Below are 16,356 nucleotides of genomic sequence, written 5' to 3' on the forward strand. Positions count from 1 at the left end.
CTGAGTAGCAGCAACAGACGTCTGGCCTGCAAAGCCTGAAATATTTACTATCTGGACCTTTACAGGAAAAGTTTACAGAGCCTCCATTATAAAACATAAGGGAAAACAAACTGCTCATTCAGAATAGCCTTTTCTTCATCTGGACCAAAGAAAATAAAGCAGGAAAACAACCTTGACCCAAGTGACTAGCTTTTGTATATACTACTTTGCATGAAATCTGTTCTCCCATGTAGTGTCTTCTGCAATAAGACACATATAAGATGTGAAATACTTAAGACAAATTTAAATAACAAAAATTCTGGAGTGACATATATATTTTTATATAAAATATAAATTCACATAGGGGCAATGCAGTGGCTCAGTTGGTTGGGCATCCGATCCTTGGGCTTAGGTCATGATCTCAGAGTGCTGGGGTCAGCTCCAGGTTGGGCTCCACACTCTGCATGGAGTCTACTTGTCCCTCTCCCTCCCCTTCTGTCCCTCTCCCACCCTCTCTGTCTCTCTAAATAAAATCCATATATATAGTGTATATATATATATATATATATTATATATATCATATATACTATAAATCTGTATGTCTGTATGTCTCTCCAGAAATATTTCTTTTTCAGTATTTTACATCTTCTATGCATCTCATTTCAGAAAATACTTTGTAAAATATATATTTATTCAGCAGCACCTGGGTGGCTCAGTTGGTTAAGTGTCCATCTTGATTTTGATCTCAGGGTCATAAGATCAAGTCCCACATCAGGCTATGTGCTGGGCATGGAACCTGCTTAAGATTCTCTCTCTCCCTTTCCTTCTGCCCCTCCCCACCCTCTATCTCTCTAAAAAATATATTTTTAATATACTTTTAAATATATATATAATATATATATAATATATATTATATATATATTAAATATAATATATATATTAAATATAATATATATATTTCTCTTAATCAAAGAAAGTTCTAAATTTGCTCTTTTGGAGATACAATAAAACTTAAATTGAGTTCTGGTCACATGGAGTAATTTGGAAATCTTAGAAAGGAAAAGAAGGGTAAAAGGAATGTGGTACAACAGATGACTGGTCAGCAATAATAATAAAGTGAAATAAAGAAAAAGAATAAAAAATTGTATATTTAAACTGTATAGCCCCACTCAGGGGCTATACATGCAGAGGAAAGGGGATTGGATAGAGGAATGTCTTCTACTAGAGCTACATCCTGAGTCCCTAATGTGCTCAATAATGACCTTGCTCCATTCAGAGACCACCCCAGGGGCTCATTCCCAGTACATAACAATTCTAAGTCAGGTTACCATTAGACAATTCGGTAGGTGAAGTGAAGGAGTTTGGTCAAGGCATTCCATCCTCAACTTTAACCTTACCTAGACTAGAGCCCTTGGGGAGGACTGTCCCAAAGTCATCAAAGGGTGTCTTATACACATTCACATTTGGTTTAGTCCACACAAAACTGATTTTTTGTTTCCAATTTACTACCAACATTTTGGGGAGATCTCACCAAAATTTTTAAATTTTTGGTCCCTCTTAAAAAAACTTGGGACTTGAGAACCCTAAGCCACGTGCCTGCAGGGGGCGTCCTTTGAGCTGGTAGTGGCTGTCCCATTCAAAGCACAGGTGCTATCTGGCTCTATACACTCCCTACCACTGCCCAGTGTCTCCCCATGTCCTAAAGTTGACTATCAAGGGCTGCCCCCTCTCCCTGGCACTGTTAATTTTCTCATGCCTGGCCTGCTTCACTCACTGAAGATACCTGCTCTGTAGGCATTGGAATTTCGACCCCAGGGCTAACCTTTGGTGTGAACTAATATATTTCCAAATGGATGAGGAGAGTGATGTTTCTCTTTCTCATTCTTTGGCTCACGTGCATACTTTTCCCCTCCCTCTTGATTAGTGACCATCTACAGATATAGAGCATATGCATGCTTTGCCAACAACTCACTATCATTTGAAAAAGCCTCCCTACCTTCATGGGCCACCATTAAAGACAATAGATTCCGGTGGGTCCCTTCTAATCCTTAGTTATTTACACTGATACTACAGCTGCATGCTAGACATCCTATCCTTATAAGCAGCCCAAAGACAGTATCCACAAAGAAAGCCTTAGTCATGAGGTAAGACATACTTTACATAGAGGATATTTGTCCATCAGAATCAAGGTACCCTTTTCTAGGGCATAAATTAGAAGAAAGACTTCAGGTGCAATTACTTCCCTCCTAAGAAGATATTTAATTCCCTTGGTGGCCTCTGAATTTGGCCTAGTGTCTCAAATTTAAGTCACCAGAGGAAGTGAGTGATATGTAATAAATGTGCAAAAACTTACTATTTACACCAAGTGTCTGTCAACAGATGAATGGAGAAATAAACATGTGGTATATGCATGCAATGGAGTATCACTCAGCCTTAAGGAAGGAAGTTCTGGTACCTGCTACAACATAGATAAACCTTGAAGACATTATGCGAAGAGAACTATGGTAGTCACAAAAGGACAAATATTGTCTGATTCCACTTATATGAGGCACCTAGAGTAGCCTAAATACATAGAAACAGAAAGTAGAATAGCCGTTGCCAGGGGCTAAGGAGAGCAGAGAATGAGTTCTATTTAATAGGCACAGAGTTTCAATTGGTAAGGATGAGAAAGTTCTGGAGGTGGATGGAGGTAATGGCTGTACAACAGTGTGAATGTACTTAATGCCACTGAACATTAAAATGGAAATTATATGTAACATAATTTATGGAAATAAAAAGAAAACAAAAGCCTACAGGTTTTTGGCTGGGGGGGGGGGATGTTAAGGCTGGGGGAGGGTGGCTTTTTACCACTAAAGAAACTTATAAGCCCATAATAAATGTCACAATGTGACAATGCTTAGAGGGCAAGACGTGGCCTGAAAGGCTGGTCTGGTTCCACCTGACCGAAAGCACCCATAGGAGAAGAGTATTCACCTCCACACACAAGAAGAAACCTATCGCAGGGTCTGGTTTATAGCTGTGCCAACTGGCAGCTTGGGGACCTATAGCAAGAGCACTGCTCAAGTAATGGAAACATTAACCTCCCGGATTTTTCCCAGCGCACAGTAAATCTTGCGTTCTTATGCCAAACTCTTCTTGGCACAGATACAATGGCAACGCTCAACAGGTGTATCAAGTCTGGACACATAAACAGGCTCTCCCCGGAGAGGGTGACAATGGCTGTGGTGATGATGGGTGGATAACGGTAACTCTGGACTCAGAGAGCAGGTACTGGCACCAACTCTGGGCACTGTTCAGCTCCCAAGCCACTAACCTGTCAGTCAAGCCAGTGGCACCACAGTTTTGCACTGTGCTTCTAAGAAAAACGGTGAGGTTCAACACACCTTGGGCATGCAAGTGGGAAGCATCCTTTCAAGACGGTATGAAGGTCGAACTCACATAGGATGAGGTTGGTAAAGCAAAATTTACAGAGATGCTATAGGAGCATTGGAAACAGACTTTTATTTAACAGAAACTTACACAAAGTTGATACAAACCCTACATTATGCAAAGCTTTATCACAATGCTACACATTATAACTTGCGGGAGTTGGTTGGAGAGTAGGTTATTGTTATAATTACTAGCGTTTTGAAAAGGGACTTTTTCTATCAGAAAATGTCACAGGAAAGGGCTACAAAATCATACAAAGACACTTTTGGTAAGCTCCCCCCGCCCCCACCCGGGGGACTGGCCTTGCATGAGAAAGCTGAAGGGGCTAGCAGGACGTCTGTGCCCATCCAATCTCCCCCTTTTGAAGGCAAAAGAGAGATTCTCAAACTCAGACCCATTTCAGTGACTCTGACACTCGAAGACTCGCTGACGAGAACACTCGGCGTTCGACTGTGCATTCGTGATTATGACTCTGCTGGCAAGTGAGGGAAAGTCACGAGCATGGACACAGAGAAGACCTGGAATAGAACCAAGGGGCCTCGCGGCTCAGCCCAGCTCCTTCGCCAGGCCACAGACAGTGTTGAATTACATTTCTCAGGCCACCACGTTCACTTCCACCCACACGGCCATAAAAGGACATGTTAGAACACGCGCCTTTCTCCTTTACCCCCACGAGCCACTGCATTTGAGGCTTCTGTCGTTCAGCTTGGCCTTCCTCACCCTTGGGGACACACTAGAACCTTAGCCCCCACCACAAAGCCAGCTCAGCAGAAGGCTCCCTTTGCAAGTCTCCTCTGGAAGTTGTTAGGTGACCAAATTAATATCATCTCAGCTGATGCTTATTTTCTTGTCCTTTTTTTTTTCTCTTTCTTCACTGAATTATTGTAAACAAAGCTGTCTGTGTTCGAAAATGTTGAACTCGCAGAGATACAGTTAATCACTAGATGGAATTCCTTTCTGAACTAGGCCTCATCAGACATGACGAGCAGGAGGTGAGCTGCTTCTTGACATCCAGATAAATGGGGATTGCCTACGGGGGTGGGGGGCGTATGGGGGGCAGGGGTGGAGAGACTGCTGATAGCCTTTGTGGCTAATTTATTTCGGTCACGTCTAAACACAGAACCATATAACATCACCAACACTTTCAATAGAATTTTGAAGAAGGGGGAAAAAAAAACCAATCGACTCCTCACTTACCACATCCAACTCGCGGAAATAAAAATACCTAAAGCACATACATGAATGGCTTTTTTAAAAGCCTGAGAGAGCAGAGTTGATCTTTATTTTCTTATTAAAAATGTGGGGTATTTTTCCTTAGAGTTAATATGCAGTCTTTATTTTACATTAAGTACTCTTTTGATTTCGTGTCTTCACAAAATTGCTTTTAACTTTTGAAGTAGAAGGTACTTTAAACAAAAATACCGTGCCACGTCAGCACTTTTTTCTTTTAAATATTGAAATAAATAAAATAGTTAACTCTTTTTTTTTTTTTTTCCGTCAGTTTGTTTGTGTTCAGTTATTTCTATTGTAGAGCAATTCCAGTCTGACCTGGGTACTTTCTCACAGACACTTAAAGAAAATGTAATGAAGAATTTTAAAAAGAAAAAAAATCTTCTTATTGCACAAACTTAGGCCATTCCCGAGACTTCTCTGAGCTGAGCTGAGTCGCGCTGGAGGCTTTTCCACAATCCAGGCTCCTGTGTTGGCTGAAACACACACGCAGGAAGGGGCCAGGCAAGGGAAGAGGAAGAGGAGGAGGAGGAGGAGGAGGAGGCGCAAATCAACGTGGCTTCTTGTCACCTTCTTCGGAAATGGCTTGCTTGTAGGATGCCGGAGTCCCCAGGTCACAGAGTTGACTGCAGAGGGAAAGGCAACGAAAGATAAAACAAAAACAACAGTACAGGACAACTACCTAAAAAAGGAAAGATTAAAAATTAAGGGGGTGGTGGAAATGAAATGAGTTGAAAAGAAAAACAAAAGAAGGAAGGAAGAGAACCTACTACCTACAGCCATGCTAATGAGATCACGGCTCTGCAAGGAGAACCAGGCTAGCGTCTCCTGTGCCTTGATCGCCAGCAGCACGAGATCAGCCAGCAATCGGGCAGGTCAGCTGTGCCTGGGCAACTGGATAACACAAGAAACAGCGAGGACGCAGCGAGGACTGGATTTCCAGTCCCTAGGTGGTGGAGTAGGCAAAACTAGGTGCTGGCAAAATCTATGGTTTTTTCCCCTCTCCTTGGAAGCTGCATCTTTTCACTATTTAAATACCCCAGAAGGACCATTACGATGCAATCTGTCCGCCTATTGCCTAAGTGGAAATGTGTAGTTCTAGGGTGTAGGACCACAGCAGGTCACCCCCAACTGATGCCCCATTTGGCCTAAGGCTTCATGCACACACCCTCACCCTCAACCCCAAGTGATTCCAGGCTGTCCGAATTACTCAGGGAGAGAACGAAGCCCAAAGATCCATTCCAGTCCTCAACTAGCCCAGGGATCCCAACTGTTAGTCTTGGAACCTAGTGGCAGTTCAATCCTGGTGGGTCTTTTAGCCAGGATGAGTACCAACCAGGAATAGGTTTTACTTCTAGCGGAAATGAAATCTGCTAAGTTATTTTAGTCTTTGGAATGGAGTATTCCACACAAAGGAGGAAGCAATAAAACCAAGCCCTATCACATTTCACCCCGGAAGCAGTTCCTGAGGGCAGAGATGGGCACCCCTAAACAGGGCCCAGGTCATGTTGGGCTGGGTAATAAGGGAGGGAGGAAACAAAAGCAGGGCCCAACTTGAAAATGGCAAGGCAGCAGGGACCAAAGTTCAAAACCAAATGAGTGGCTCAGTCTACTCCAAGTTGAATCCTCCGTGCTCCATTTTCCTTCTAACATCCAAACCATTACTCGCTCACTGATCAGGGGTACAGGACTGGTATAGATGCTGAGGCTCTGTCTACTTATGTTTTCAAAGGGAGGCTGAGAGGAGTCTCATTTCTACCCACCACCAAGCCCTCTCCCTCTGTCTGCTCCTATTTCCTTCCCTCCATCTCATCCCATGCGCTCTCACTGTCTGACCTCTCAGATCTGCTTTCCTGATGCCCTTTCCCACACTCCAGTCCTCTTCCCTAGTGCTCACCTCTTCACTGTCCCATCTGCCTCTAGACTCTTCACCCCACTGGTAAAGCTAGTTGGTGTTCAGACCTCCCACAGGTACCTGCTGAGTGTTCCCTTATCAGGTACCCAAATTTCCACTCCCTGCCAGGAATTTTTCTGTGCATCTCCCAATGCCCCCAACCCCCCCAGTGAGATATCACCTGCACACACTTGGAGTGAGTCTGTCTCATAGCCATACCCTGATGCCCTTTCAATTTCCTCAAATTCTCATCCTTGACCCCCAACAGACATGCACACACACACACTTTTCTTTTGCCCCAGTTAAGCCACCTAGAAAATAGCTGGTTGGTTCCTGCTCTTGTGCTCCTAACATCCACTTTCTCCTTCATTTCCTCTGGCTGGGCCAACTGCAGGCCATTGAAAAGGTCCCCTTATCTCTTAGTCTTCTGACGTCAGTTAACTTCAAAAAGGCTACCTTTCCATGCTTCCACACATCTCCAACCTTCCCCTTACCCCTGTCTTCACATTCTCCTTCTCCCTCCTGACCTCCCATCACTACTATATGCGTTCCTGGAGAACTGGGCTCCCTCTGACTTGACCAATGGATGCTATGCCCAGATATGTCCTCTCCAACCTCTCCGTCCACAGTATTTATTGAGCATCCACCACGTATGGGATGAGGCACTAAATCCTTCCACTAATTAGCTCAGAAACATTGCTCAGTTCTCAGTTTATTTCAATAAATAATTATGGCACAATGGTGTCAGGCACTGTCCAAAGGACATGAATGACATCATCTTTGCCCTCAAGGAACACATCATCTGTTTGATGAGAAAGAACTACAGTTATAACAAGCACTAAACTCATGGCATGAACAAAACACGACAGAACGATACTTAAATATGTTTTTCACACTGTGATTTTTGCCATTTTACATGATTCAGGTTGTGATCTCCAGCTTTGCCTTTTGTTCAGCTCCACCTCCATCCTCTCTGAAAACAGACATTCTTGCCTAAGGTTAAATAGCAATAGCCGATCTAGAGCTCTTAGTTGATCTGGATGGCTTCCTCCAAGAAAATCTCCCTGACTACTGTGATCTCCAGCAAAAGTAATCACATATCACCCCATGATGCTCTCACACATTTTTAACTACTTGTTAATATCCAGTCTGCCCAACTAGATTGCCAAAAATCCAGTGAATACCAAATCCATTGGTCCCGTGTTTAATTTTATCCTGTCTTTTACAGGGCTGAGCAGACATATACATGCTATGGTTATTCAGCCTCTAGTTGCCAAATAAACAAAGGCATATATGAATGGAAATATTATCATCCAAAGCATATAAACATACTAGCCTGAACCTGAACTGAAAGGACAAACACATCTGAGTCACCAACTATGGGAAAATCAGTCATGTACCCCCTGACATAAGCCCTGATAAGGATGCAACATTATTTCTATGGTACTCTTATGCAAATTCATAACCTGACAGTAGCCCTTAGGTAACAGAACACAAACCCAAGGAGAAGGGCTTCCTAGGAATTAACTAGCATCAAGGTATGAAAGACAAAGAAAGACTATGGAACTAACTACTCTAGATTAAAGGGCTTTAAGAGGACATGACAACTAAATACTACATGTGATCCTAGATGAATCCTGGACCAGAAAAAGGACATTATTAGTGAGACTACTGGTACAATCTGAATAAGGTCTGTAGACTGAGAAGTGTTGCATCAATATTAATGTCTTGATTGTGATCATTTTACTGAGATTATTTGAAGAATCTAAGTAAAGAGTAAATAGTAATTCTTTATATTATTTGTGTGAGTGTTTTGTATATCCGAAATTATTTTAAAATTAACAATTTTTAAGCCATAGTCATTGCTTGAGGGCCAGTATTGAGATACTTTGAAAACCTAACTGCCAATGCTTTTTAGCTAATAATTCAGTTCTGACAGCGTTCTTCCATCATTCCCAGCTATTTTGTAAATCAATCAAGCAGAATGGTTTTTCCTGTACTGTTATTTTGAGAAAATGGTCAGAAATCACTTTTATTGAGCACAAGACTATCATATAATTCAATTCTCCAGCGTTAGAAGCTCTTGGGCATGTGAAGTGTTCACTCCTTGCCACCTCACTACTCCCACCCTTACCCCCACCCCGATATGACCACCAAAACTTGCCCATGTAAGAAGCTCAACCTTAATTCCTTGGGAAAGTTCACAAGGACTTCAACATTGCTACTTCTTGGCAGGATTCTAATGTGATCATAGGTTGGGTTGGGTTTTGTTTGGTTTCATTTTTACAGAATCAAATATGTCTCAACCCAGTGAGGTCTTGAATAAAAGACCTCAAATGCTTTACTCATCTTACTCAAGAAATCTCAAAATATGATCTATGGAGAAGTCAAAATAGACTGAGGAAAGATTCTTAGAAGACCCAAACACCACTTACTGAGCCTGGAATTTTAGACAGTCACCTAACGTGATCAATCTGTTTCTTCATCAGCAAAATGGAACAAATGATACCTATCCTACCCTAAACTTTTTTTTTAAGAATCATCATGAGATAATGTTGGTTATATATTATGATAGGGTAAGAAACATCCAAACACTAGGGATAGAGAAACTGAAGCAGATATTCATGGCAACAAATTTACACAGGGACGAAGTCCAGAATCTAGAACATTTTATTTCTACTCCAGGTTTCTACTCGCTAGATCAAAAATGCCTCACTCCAAAAATTCACAACACAATTAACTTCACTTCCAAAGGCTAACCAAAATCTGCAGAAAAATTCCTAATACATGAGCCTGTTCAAACTTTAAGTACAAGTTTAAGATCATATTCATCAGATGTAACAGGAGGCATATTGGGATAATATTAATTAATTTTATTCCACCGTGAAGTGAGTACCTCCAAACAGCTTTTAGTTCTCTCCCCGAGTAATGATCCTGTGTTCCCTCAAGTGCTATATAAAGGCAATATCAGGCTGTAGCCCATTAGGTGCATAGAGAGATGCAAAGTAAGCAGGAAGGTTTAAAGGGGTACAATTGATGTGAACATCATATTTTTATTAAATCCTTCTCTCTCAAATACCAGTAGCAAATTGCATTACTGACTTTAAAGTACCTTTAAAAAATTAAATGCATATTTCTCACTCCAACTATTACAGAATAAAGGACCTGATCCCTACACTGTCTCAATAACAGAAAAAAAGGATTAGATTGTTCCAGGAGGGAAAAAACATCAGATAGACAACAGTCATCAGTTTTACATCAACGGTTCTCCCCAGAGAATTTGAAGGTTGTAACAAATTTAGAAAGTTCTATATCTTTGGTTCTCCCATCTTTGGGCTAAGACTCGGAAAATTTGGTGACACTTCTGAGTCATTATGGGTGGTGCTTTCCTGAGCTGAGGACAAAAGAAACTAGTCAGATTGCTTTCATCTTGATGACTCTAATTTCTTTTATATTGAATTTGAGTAGTGATATGTATTTAACAAAAGCAACAACAAAATGATAGATGTGTTGAGTGCTCACATAGCTCTTGCAACTCCTGAGGTAAGAGAGAAAGAAAGAAAGAAAGAAAGAAAGAAAGAAAGAAAGAAAGAAAGAAAGAAAGAAAGAAAGAAAGAAAGAAAGAAAGAAAGAAAGAAAAAAAGAAAGAAAATAAAAAGAAAAAGAAAAGAAAAGAAAAGAAAGAAAAGAAAAGAAAAGAAAAGAAAAGAAAAGAAAAGAAAAGAAAAGAAAAGAAAAGAAAAGAAAAAAGAAAGGACATGGTTCCTAATAGGTGTCAGTCAGGAGGGAATGTCTAGAAATGATGGTTTAGAAGATGAGCTCTCTGCAATAATCTGCACAGAATTTTAATCAGAATTGTCTTTTTGAGGATCCAATTGTTTACTCTTCAGTTTTAAAATTGCTTTTAATAAGGTTATCTTTTAAAATTGTATTCATTACAACACCCCCTTCTTTGATTGGACCTGAGAAAAAGAGAGGGATATCTATCTATCTACCTACCTATCTCTATCTTCCCCTCTTTGACCAAGTAGTAGTTAGAAAAGGAGCTGAAAGAAGTGCAGCCGAAACCATAACCAAAGGAGGCATTATGATTCCAGAAAAATATCAAGGAAAAGTACTGCAAGCAACTGTAGTAGCTGTTGGATTGGCCTCTAAAGGAAAGGGTGGAGAGATTCAACCAGTTAGTGTGAAAGTTGGAAATAAAGTTCTTCTCCCAGAATACAGAGGCACCAAAGTAGTTCTAGATGACAAGGGTTACTTTTTAATTTAGAGATGGTGGGTGACATTGTTGGGAAGTACATAGACTGAGAAAAATCCTATTGAAATAGCATCACAGAAAACTAACCCCTTCCAGTGAGGTTCTGAAAGCTTTCATCATATAAAGTATTTCCATGTCTCTCTTTTATAATAAACTAATGACATCCAAACTTTAAAAAATTATAAATTAAAAAAAACTTAATATGTATATATGTATATTCCTATATTCCATATACAGGACCCTGCAATTGGCAGCACAGAACAATAGTAAAGGAATACAGGTCCTGGATTCAGGTTGCCAGGACCAAAACCGGGCTTCTTATTAACTGGGAGGCCTTCCGTATATCTTTTTTAGCCTTATTCCTAAGCCTCAGATTCCTTATCTGTAAAATGGGGCTGATACAAGCACCTACCTCCTCGGATAATCATGAGGATGAATTAAATGAACTGTCCTAGGGAAAGCACTTAGAACAATGCCTGCTACATAAACATTGGCCATTGTTTTGTAGAGAAATGGGGATAAAGGTATAACATCAACTGTGCAGGCACTTGGAAACCCATGACAGCCAGCTTCCTCCTCTCAGTTTCCTTCCTTCACCTTAAGACATTTGTCAAAAAAAAAAAAAAAAAGACATTTGTCTTCAAAGTCACATTCATTCCACTCTCTCAAACCTCACTCAACCTCTCTGGATTGATCTTTCTCAACTGAAAAGTGGAAAATTTGAACTTGATTATCTTCAAAGTCCCCTCCAGCTCCTTTTTGTTTTTTAAGGATGTAAATTCTGACTGAGTCTGTTAGAAGATATGATAAGCAAGGTGAGACAAGGTGCTCAGGCCATGCTAGGATACATTACTATGCTCGGTTCGCTACACCAACTGAGAAAGATGAGGACATCTACTACCCCCAAAAGGAAGAACAGAAGATCAAGCTCTGCTCATAAAATTAAAATAGAGAAGCAATAACCATCCTCAGATAATTCTTTCCATAGGAGGTTCCCCTGTTTAGACAGTTCTTCATTTTGGTTCTCCTTCAGAAATTAGGTGGCTTCTTATAATTTAAATTAAGTCGGTTTTTAAAAATTTATTTTCAAGTTCAAAGGCAAGATGTCATTGAGAATGTTAGGACTACAAACAACTACACAGATTTTGAATAATTGTATAGATTGGTTGGACATATTTTTGTTAACATAGAAGCCCACAGTTCATCAATGAGGGCAAGTCACAATGCTATGAATCCAACATCTAAGTCCAAGTAACAGAACAGATGACAAGGAGGAGAGTGACAGTAAGGGCAGGTTGTATCCGCTTAGCAGAAATCGACTGGAACTAACTCTATGGGCCTTTTCACACACGTCATGCAGGAATATTACACCGCAGGAGGTTTACTCCGTATTTGCCAGGAGCAGGGTCACATACAGAACATCCCCAAAGTGGGTGAGGTTGTTCCCTTCATTCTCTCACAACCGAGAGCAAATGCCCAGGCCAGCACTTACACATTTCAAGCAGGAGAAAAGTAGAAGTTCTTTCTGTCTCAGGCTACCAGGGAAGCACAAAGAGTCCATTTGTGGGTCTCTTTGCTTAGTCTTTGCTTTTGTTCAATTGGTTTGTTATTTTAATGAGAGGTCTAATTCATGAAGATTTGCAAAGCCTGGATTGTCAAAGTAGATCTTCCCAGACACTTACAAGCAGTCTGTTGCCTGGGTGGCTACTTGGCTCTCCCAACCCAAGCCAAATGGCAGTGCCCACATCTCTGGACCTATGCTCTCATGGAGGCCGGAGACCCTGACCACACTTGGTGGAAGTTTAGAATCTTCAGATCAGTGCCGTTGAGTGTTTTCCTAATGAGACATCCTCTTTCATTTGGACTCACCCCCTTGGCTGGTAAATTGGTACAAGGAGCAAGGAATCCCACCCTAGACATGCAGACCCCTTGTGGCCGCGCTCTCTCATTCCACCCAAGTATGACAGCCAGCTCCGACCTCAGACCCCTGGGTTCCACCCACCAGGTGCAGCCAAAGGAGGCAAGAGTTAGCCAAGCACTTCCCCAGCCATGTTCTCTTATGGTTGAAGCCAGAAGCCAGAAGCCCATCATTCTCCGCACAGGGCCCCTCCTGTGGTCCAAGCAAGCCTCGGTTGCCACACTAGGCCCAGGCCCACATGGATAGGCATGCACACACAGAAAGCAGAGGGCCGGGTGGAACACACTCCAGTAGCCACGCCCACACTAATAAGGTGGTGTGAACCCAGGAAAACCAAAGACAAGCCAGCGGGGAGGAAACGTAAAGAAAGAAAGAAAACACAAACAAACAAAAAACAACTATGATGGTTTTGCCCTCACTGGAAGACAGGCCAGCCAAGACATACCTTTTGACTAGGACGGCACAGCTGTTCATTCTTGGGACTGCCAACAAGGTGGATGGTCTTCTCCATCGCCCCAGGGACCTTGAGCAAGTTTTGCTTTGGTTTATTTCAGGAGGTGCTATTGGAAACATAAAACAAAGTGCCTGGAGGGCACTATAAAAAAAAATAGAAGAAGAAACACGGGAGACTTGATCATCCAACGGGAATTTATGTTTGTAAATAGGGGCCAGGGGAGAGGGGCATATACTGTGAGGTATCGTTCTTCCTTCCATGAGTGCGGCCTCAGGTTGCTTTGTCACTGCTGAGTCCATGACTTTCTGTTTATATTCCATTCCTGCATTTGCAAATTGCTCTTCGCCAGGAGGAAAGTGAGGAAAACCCCAGCAACAACACCACAGTGGCTTTGCTGGCGGAGGGGAGGAGCCCAGGAGGGGCTGGCAGTCAGGGCCCAGGCGCTGGAGGGAGGCCACACGCGGAGGCCCAGACTTCCCAGGAGCTGCTGACATTTTCTTGCAAGCAGGGAGGAAGATGGAAAGGTCAGGGAGCAGAAATGGGGAGGGGTCTGCCGTAGGGAGCCACGCACTCCGTGGGGTACAGAAAGTGCCATCTCCCAGCTGAGGCAATCCTCCCGACTAGGTGTCCTTGAGTCAATCCCTCCCCCAGCGGCTCTCTCCCAAGCAGGATAGCACTTCAATTGCTTTCATTTCCCTTCTCGCTCGCTCTCTCTCCAAAAAAAAAGGTCCATTTCTAATAATAGCTAGAATACATAAATAATCATCTTTAATGTTATTCGCTCTTTGTTTCCAAACCCAATGTTCCTCCTCTCTTCGTTTTGCCAATAAATAGGAAAACTGAGGAAATCGACTCTGCTCGTGTCAAAAAGATCCCCCCCACCCCCGCCAAAGAGAGACAAGCCACCTAACTTCCCATTTCTACGGAAAATAGGAAAATAAACAGTACGTCACGATGCCATCTCTCTGAAGGACTGTAATCCTGCTCTTTCCTTTTGCTTTGTTTCAGTAGTTTGTGCTTCTGTTGTACACACTCAAAACTGGGGGGAAGGGGGGAGAAGGATGTGTGGAAGGAGAGAGGAAAAAGCAAGGATGAAGGGAAAACCTAAAGTTGACTTTCATTTAAAAAAAAAAAAAAATCAGACCCAGAATAACGACCAAAGTCAGAGGGTGACGGCTAATCGCCCAGAGAGTCTGTTCCGTGGGTTTAGCAACTGCCCTTTTTATCTGCTGTGGGCGACCCCCGGCCACTGCGGCGTCCTCGGCAGGAGCGAGGCTCTTCCAAATCGTCCTCATCAAAGCCGTGGAAAGTTGACGTGTCACTTTCTGACGTGGAACCGAATAAGTCCTCCGTGGTGCGCGCTGCGGCCGCTGCCTCCTCCTTCCTGCCTTCTCCTCCCAAATGAGCTGACATGTATGATGAATATATCAGCACATGGGTTAAGCAACAGACAGCATTATTAATATTCTTATTACATTCTTACAACGTTACTCTTAATAGCAAGATCAAAAACCATTTCACACCAAAAGGGATTAGCTGGGTGCATCACCTGGCGACAGGGATTCAAGGGTAACAGGACAAATCCAATGTTTCCAGGGAAAAGGATTCCTCCCCCCCCCCATATACACCCGGAAAGGCATCATCTCTACCATAATACACATGTCCACAGCTCTGACAGCGACAGATGCAACCTTGGTCTTTCTTTCTCCTCTTCGCCTGCATACATACGCATGCACGCCCGCTCAACCCCGCCCCGGACAGTGAGCTTCCTGGCTGGTTTTTAAGCCTGGTCGGTATTTCTTTGGTGGTTTCGGTTGGTGTTCCTTTGAACAGTTTGTCCTTCACTTTGACAGTCAGCTTTACAAAGGTATTACTGTCAGATAACCCATTCGAGGTGGTTAAGCCTCTGTCCGCTTTATTTTTATTTTTACCCGTTTCTAATCCCATTCTTAGGGCACCCTTTCGATTCTGCCCTTACACCATGTAGTTCATTTGCGCTGAAAGCGAGAAGAAGTGGGAAAGTCTGATAAGTGGTAGGCAGTAAGCGAGTCTCTCATTTTCCTGAACGACTGGAGGAAATTTCGGTGATCTGCACCCACATACATGGGCGGGCACATGCACACCTGTGTGCACACACATGCACGCGCACACACACATACACACACACACACACACACACACTCCAGCCCAGGTCTTGGTTACTCCAGAAAGTCCAGAGTTGTCAAATCTAACTCAGAGCGCTAGAAAGGCAGGACATCAGGGTTTCAAAAGCCTAATAAAATCCAGTATCCTGAAATCTAGAAAACTCAGGTTTAAACTTCTTCGCACTGTAAATGGGCCCCAGGACCGCCCTTCCCTCCATCCCCCATGAGGTCACAGTGTTTCACTTATGGTGTCAATTTCAGGAATCTCATTTTCTCCCCCAGAAACAGAGGTAGATGGGAAGGAAAAGACAGTTTTTCTGAGCTTCACACTCTTCCTTGGAAGGACTCCAAGGAGGCCCTAGAGAAGTATTCGCCCACCTGCCTTAACAAGCATGTCTCATGGGCTAACGCCACCTGTTTAGTCCCAAGGTAGTGACTATTTCAGGAGCCTCAGAGTCAGACCTTGACTACATCATCCACCAAAATTGGCAAATGCAACGAGAACACCTAGGCTGGTATCAAATGGCCCCTGAGTCACGGAGCCGACAGATCCTGGGGGGATAAAAAGCTGAATAGAGGCTGTGAGGAGAGAGGCTTTGGATAGACAATACCAGCTGCCCACTTCTGGTTCCCCGTGGATCAGATTCAAGTACCCCACCGATTGTAGGGAAGGAAAGGGGAAGATTAGAGCAGTCTGCAGGGACAATTCTGAAGCTGCCCTCTCTAATGCACCCCCAGCCCGGAGCAGCCCATCGCACTCAGCCTCGAATACCACTCCAACAGGTGACTGGGCTTCTGGCGATAGAGATTTTTTCTGATAATTTGCTTTTAAAAAAACACTGAATTGGATGTCACTTGTTTCGTTTTCTTTAATTATTTTTAAAACTATTCATGTTCTTTTAAGTATTCAAAACCCGGAGTGCACTGCCACACGAGCCCTCTCCTCTAAGCTGGCACCGGCAGAGGAAAGAGTTCAACGTGAGGTATCATGTTTGGAAAACAAACCAACATGGTCGGGCTATCCAGTCAGGTCCTTAAGAGGTCACTGCG

The 16,356-nt window shown here is 42.8% G+C and overlaps 1 protein-coding gene across 7 annotated transcripts in view; it reads right to left on the reverse strand.

Annotated features, from left to right (window-relative positions):
- Positions 1-16,356, reverse strand: part of DPF3 (double PHD fingers 3) — a 259,291-nt gene that overhangs the window by 48,123 nt on the left and 194,812 nt on the right. For 3 of the 7 annotated variants that reach the window (XM_077909872.1, XM_077909870.1, XM_077909877.1), the window contains one exon: positions 3,458-5,264. The exons of 2 other annotated variants lie outside the window; for them this stretch is intronic. In XM_077909872.1, the coding sequence (XP_077765998.1) occupies positions 4,969-5,264 (296 nt within the window). In that variant the 3' untranslated portion in view covers positions 3,458-4,968. Of the gene's footprint in view, positions 1-3,457; positions 5,265-13,908; positions 14,569-16,356 lie in introns of those variants that run through there. 2 more of the 7 variants (XM_077909876.1, XM_077909875.1) reach the window with 1 other exon arrangement.

The sequence above is a fragment of the Canis aureus genome, chromosome 9 (assembly GCF_053574225.1).
Source record: "Canis aureus isolate CA01 chromosome 9, VMU_Caureus_v.1.0, whole genome shotgun sequence".
NCBI lineage: Eukaryota > Metazoa > Chordata > Mammalia > Carnivora > Canidae > Canis > Canis aureus.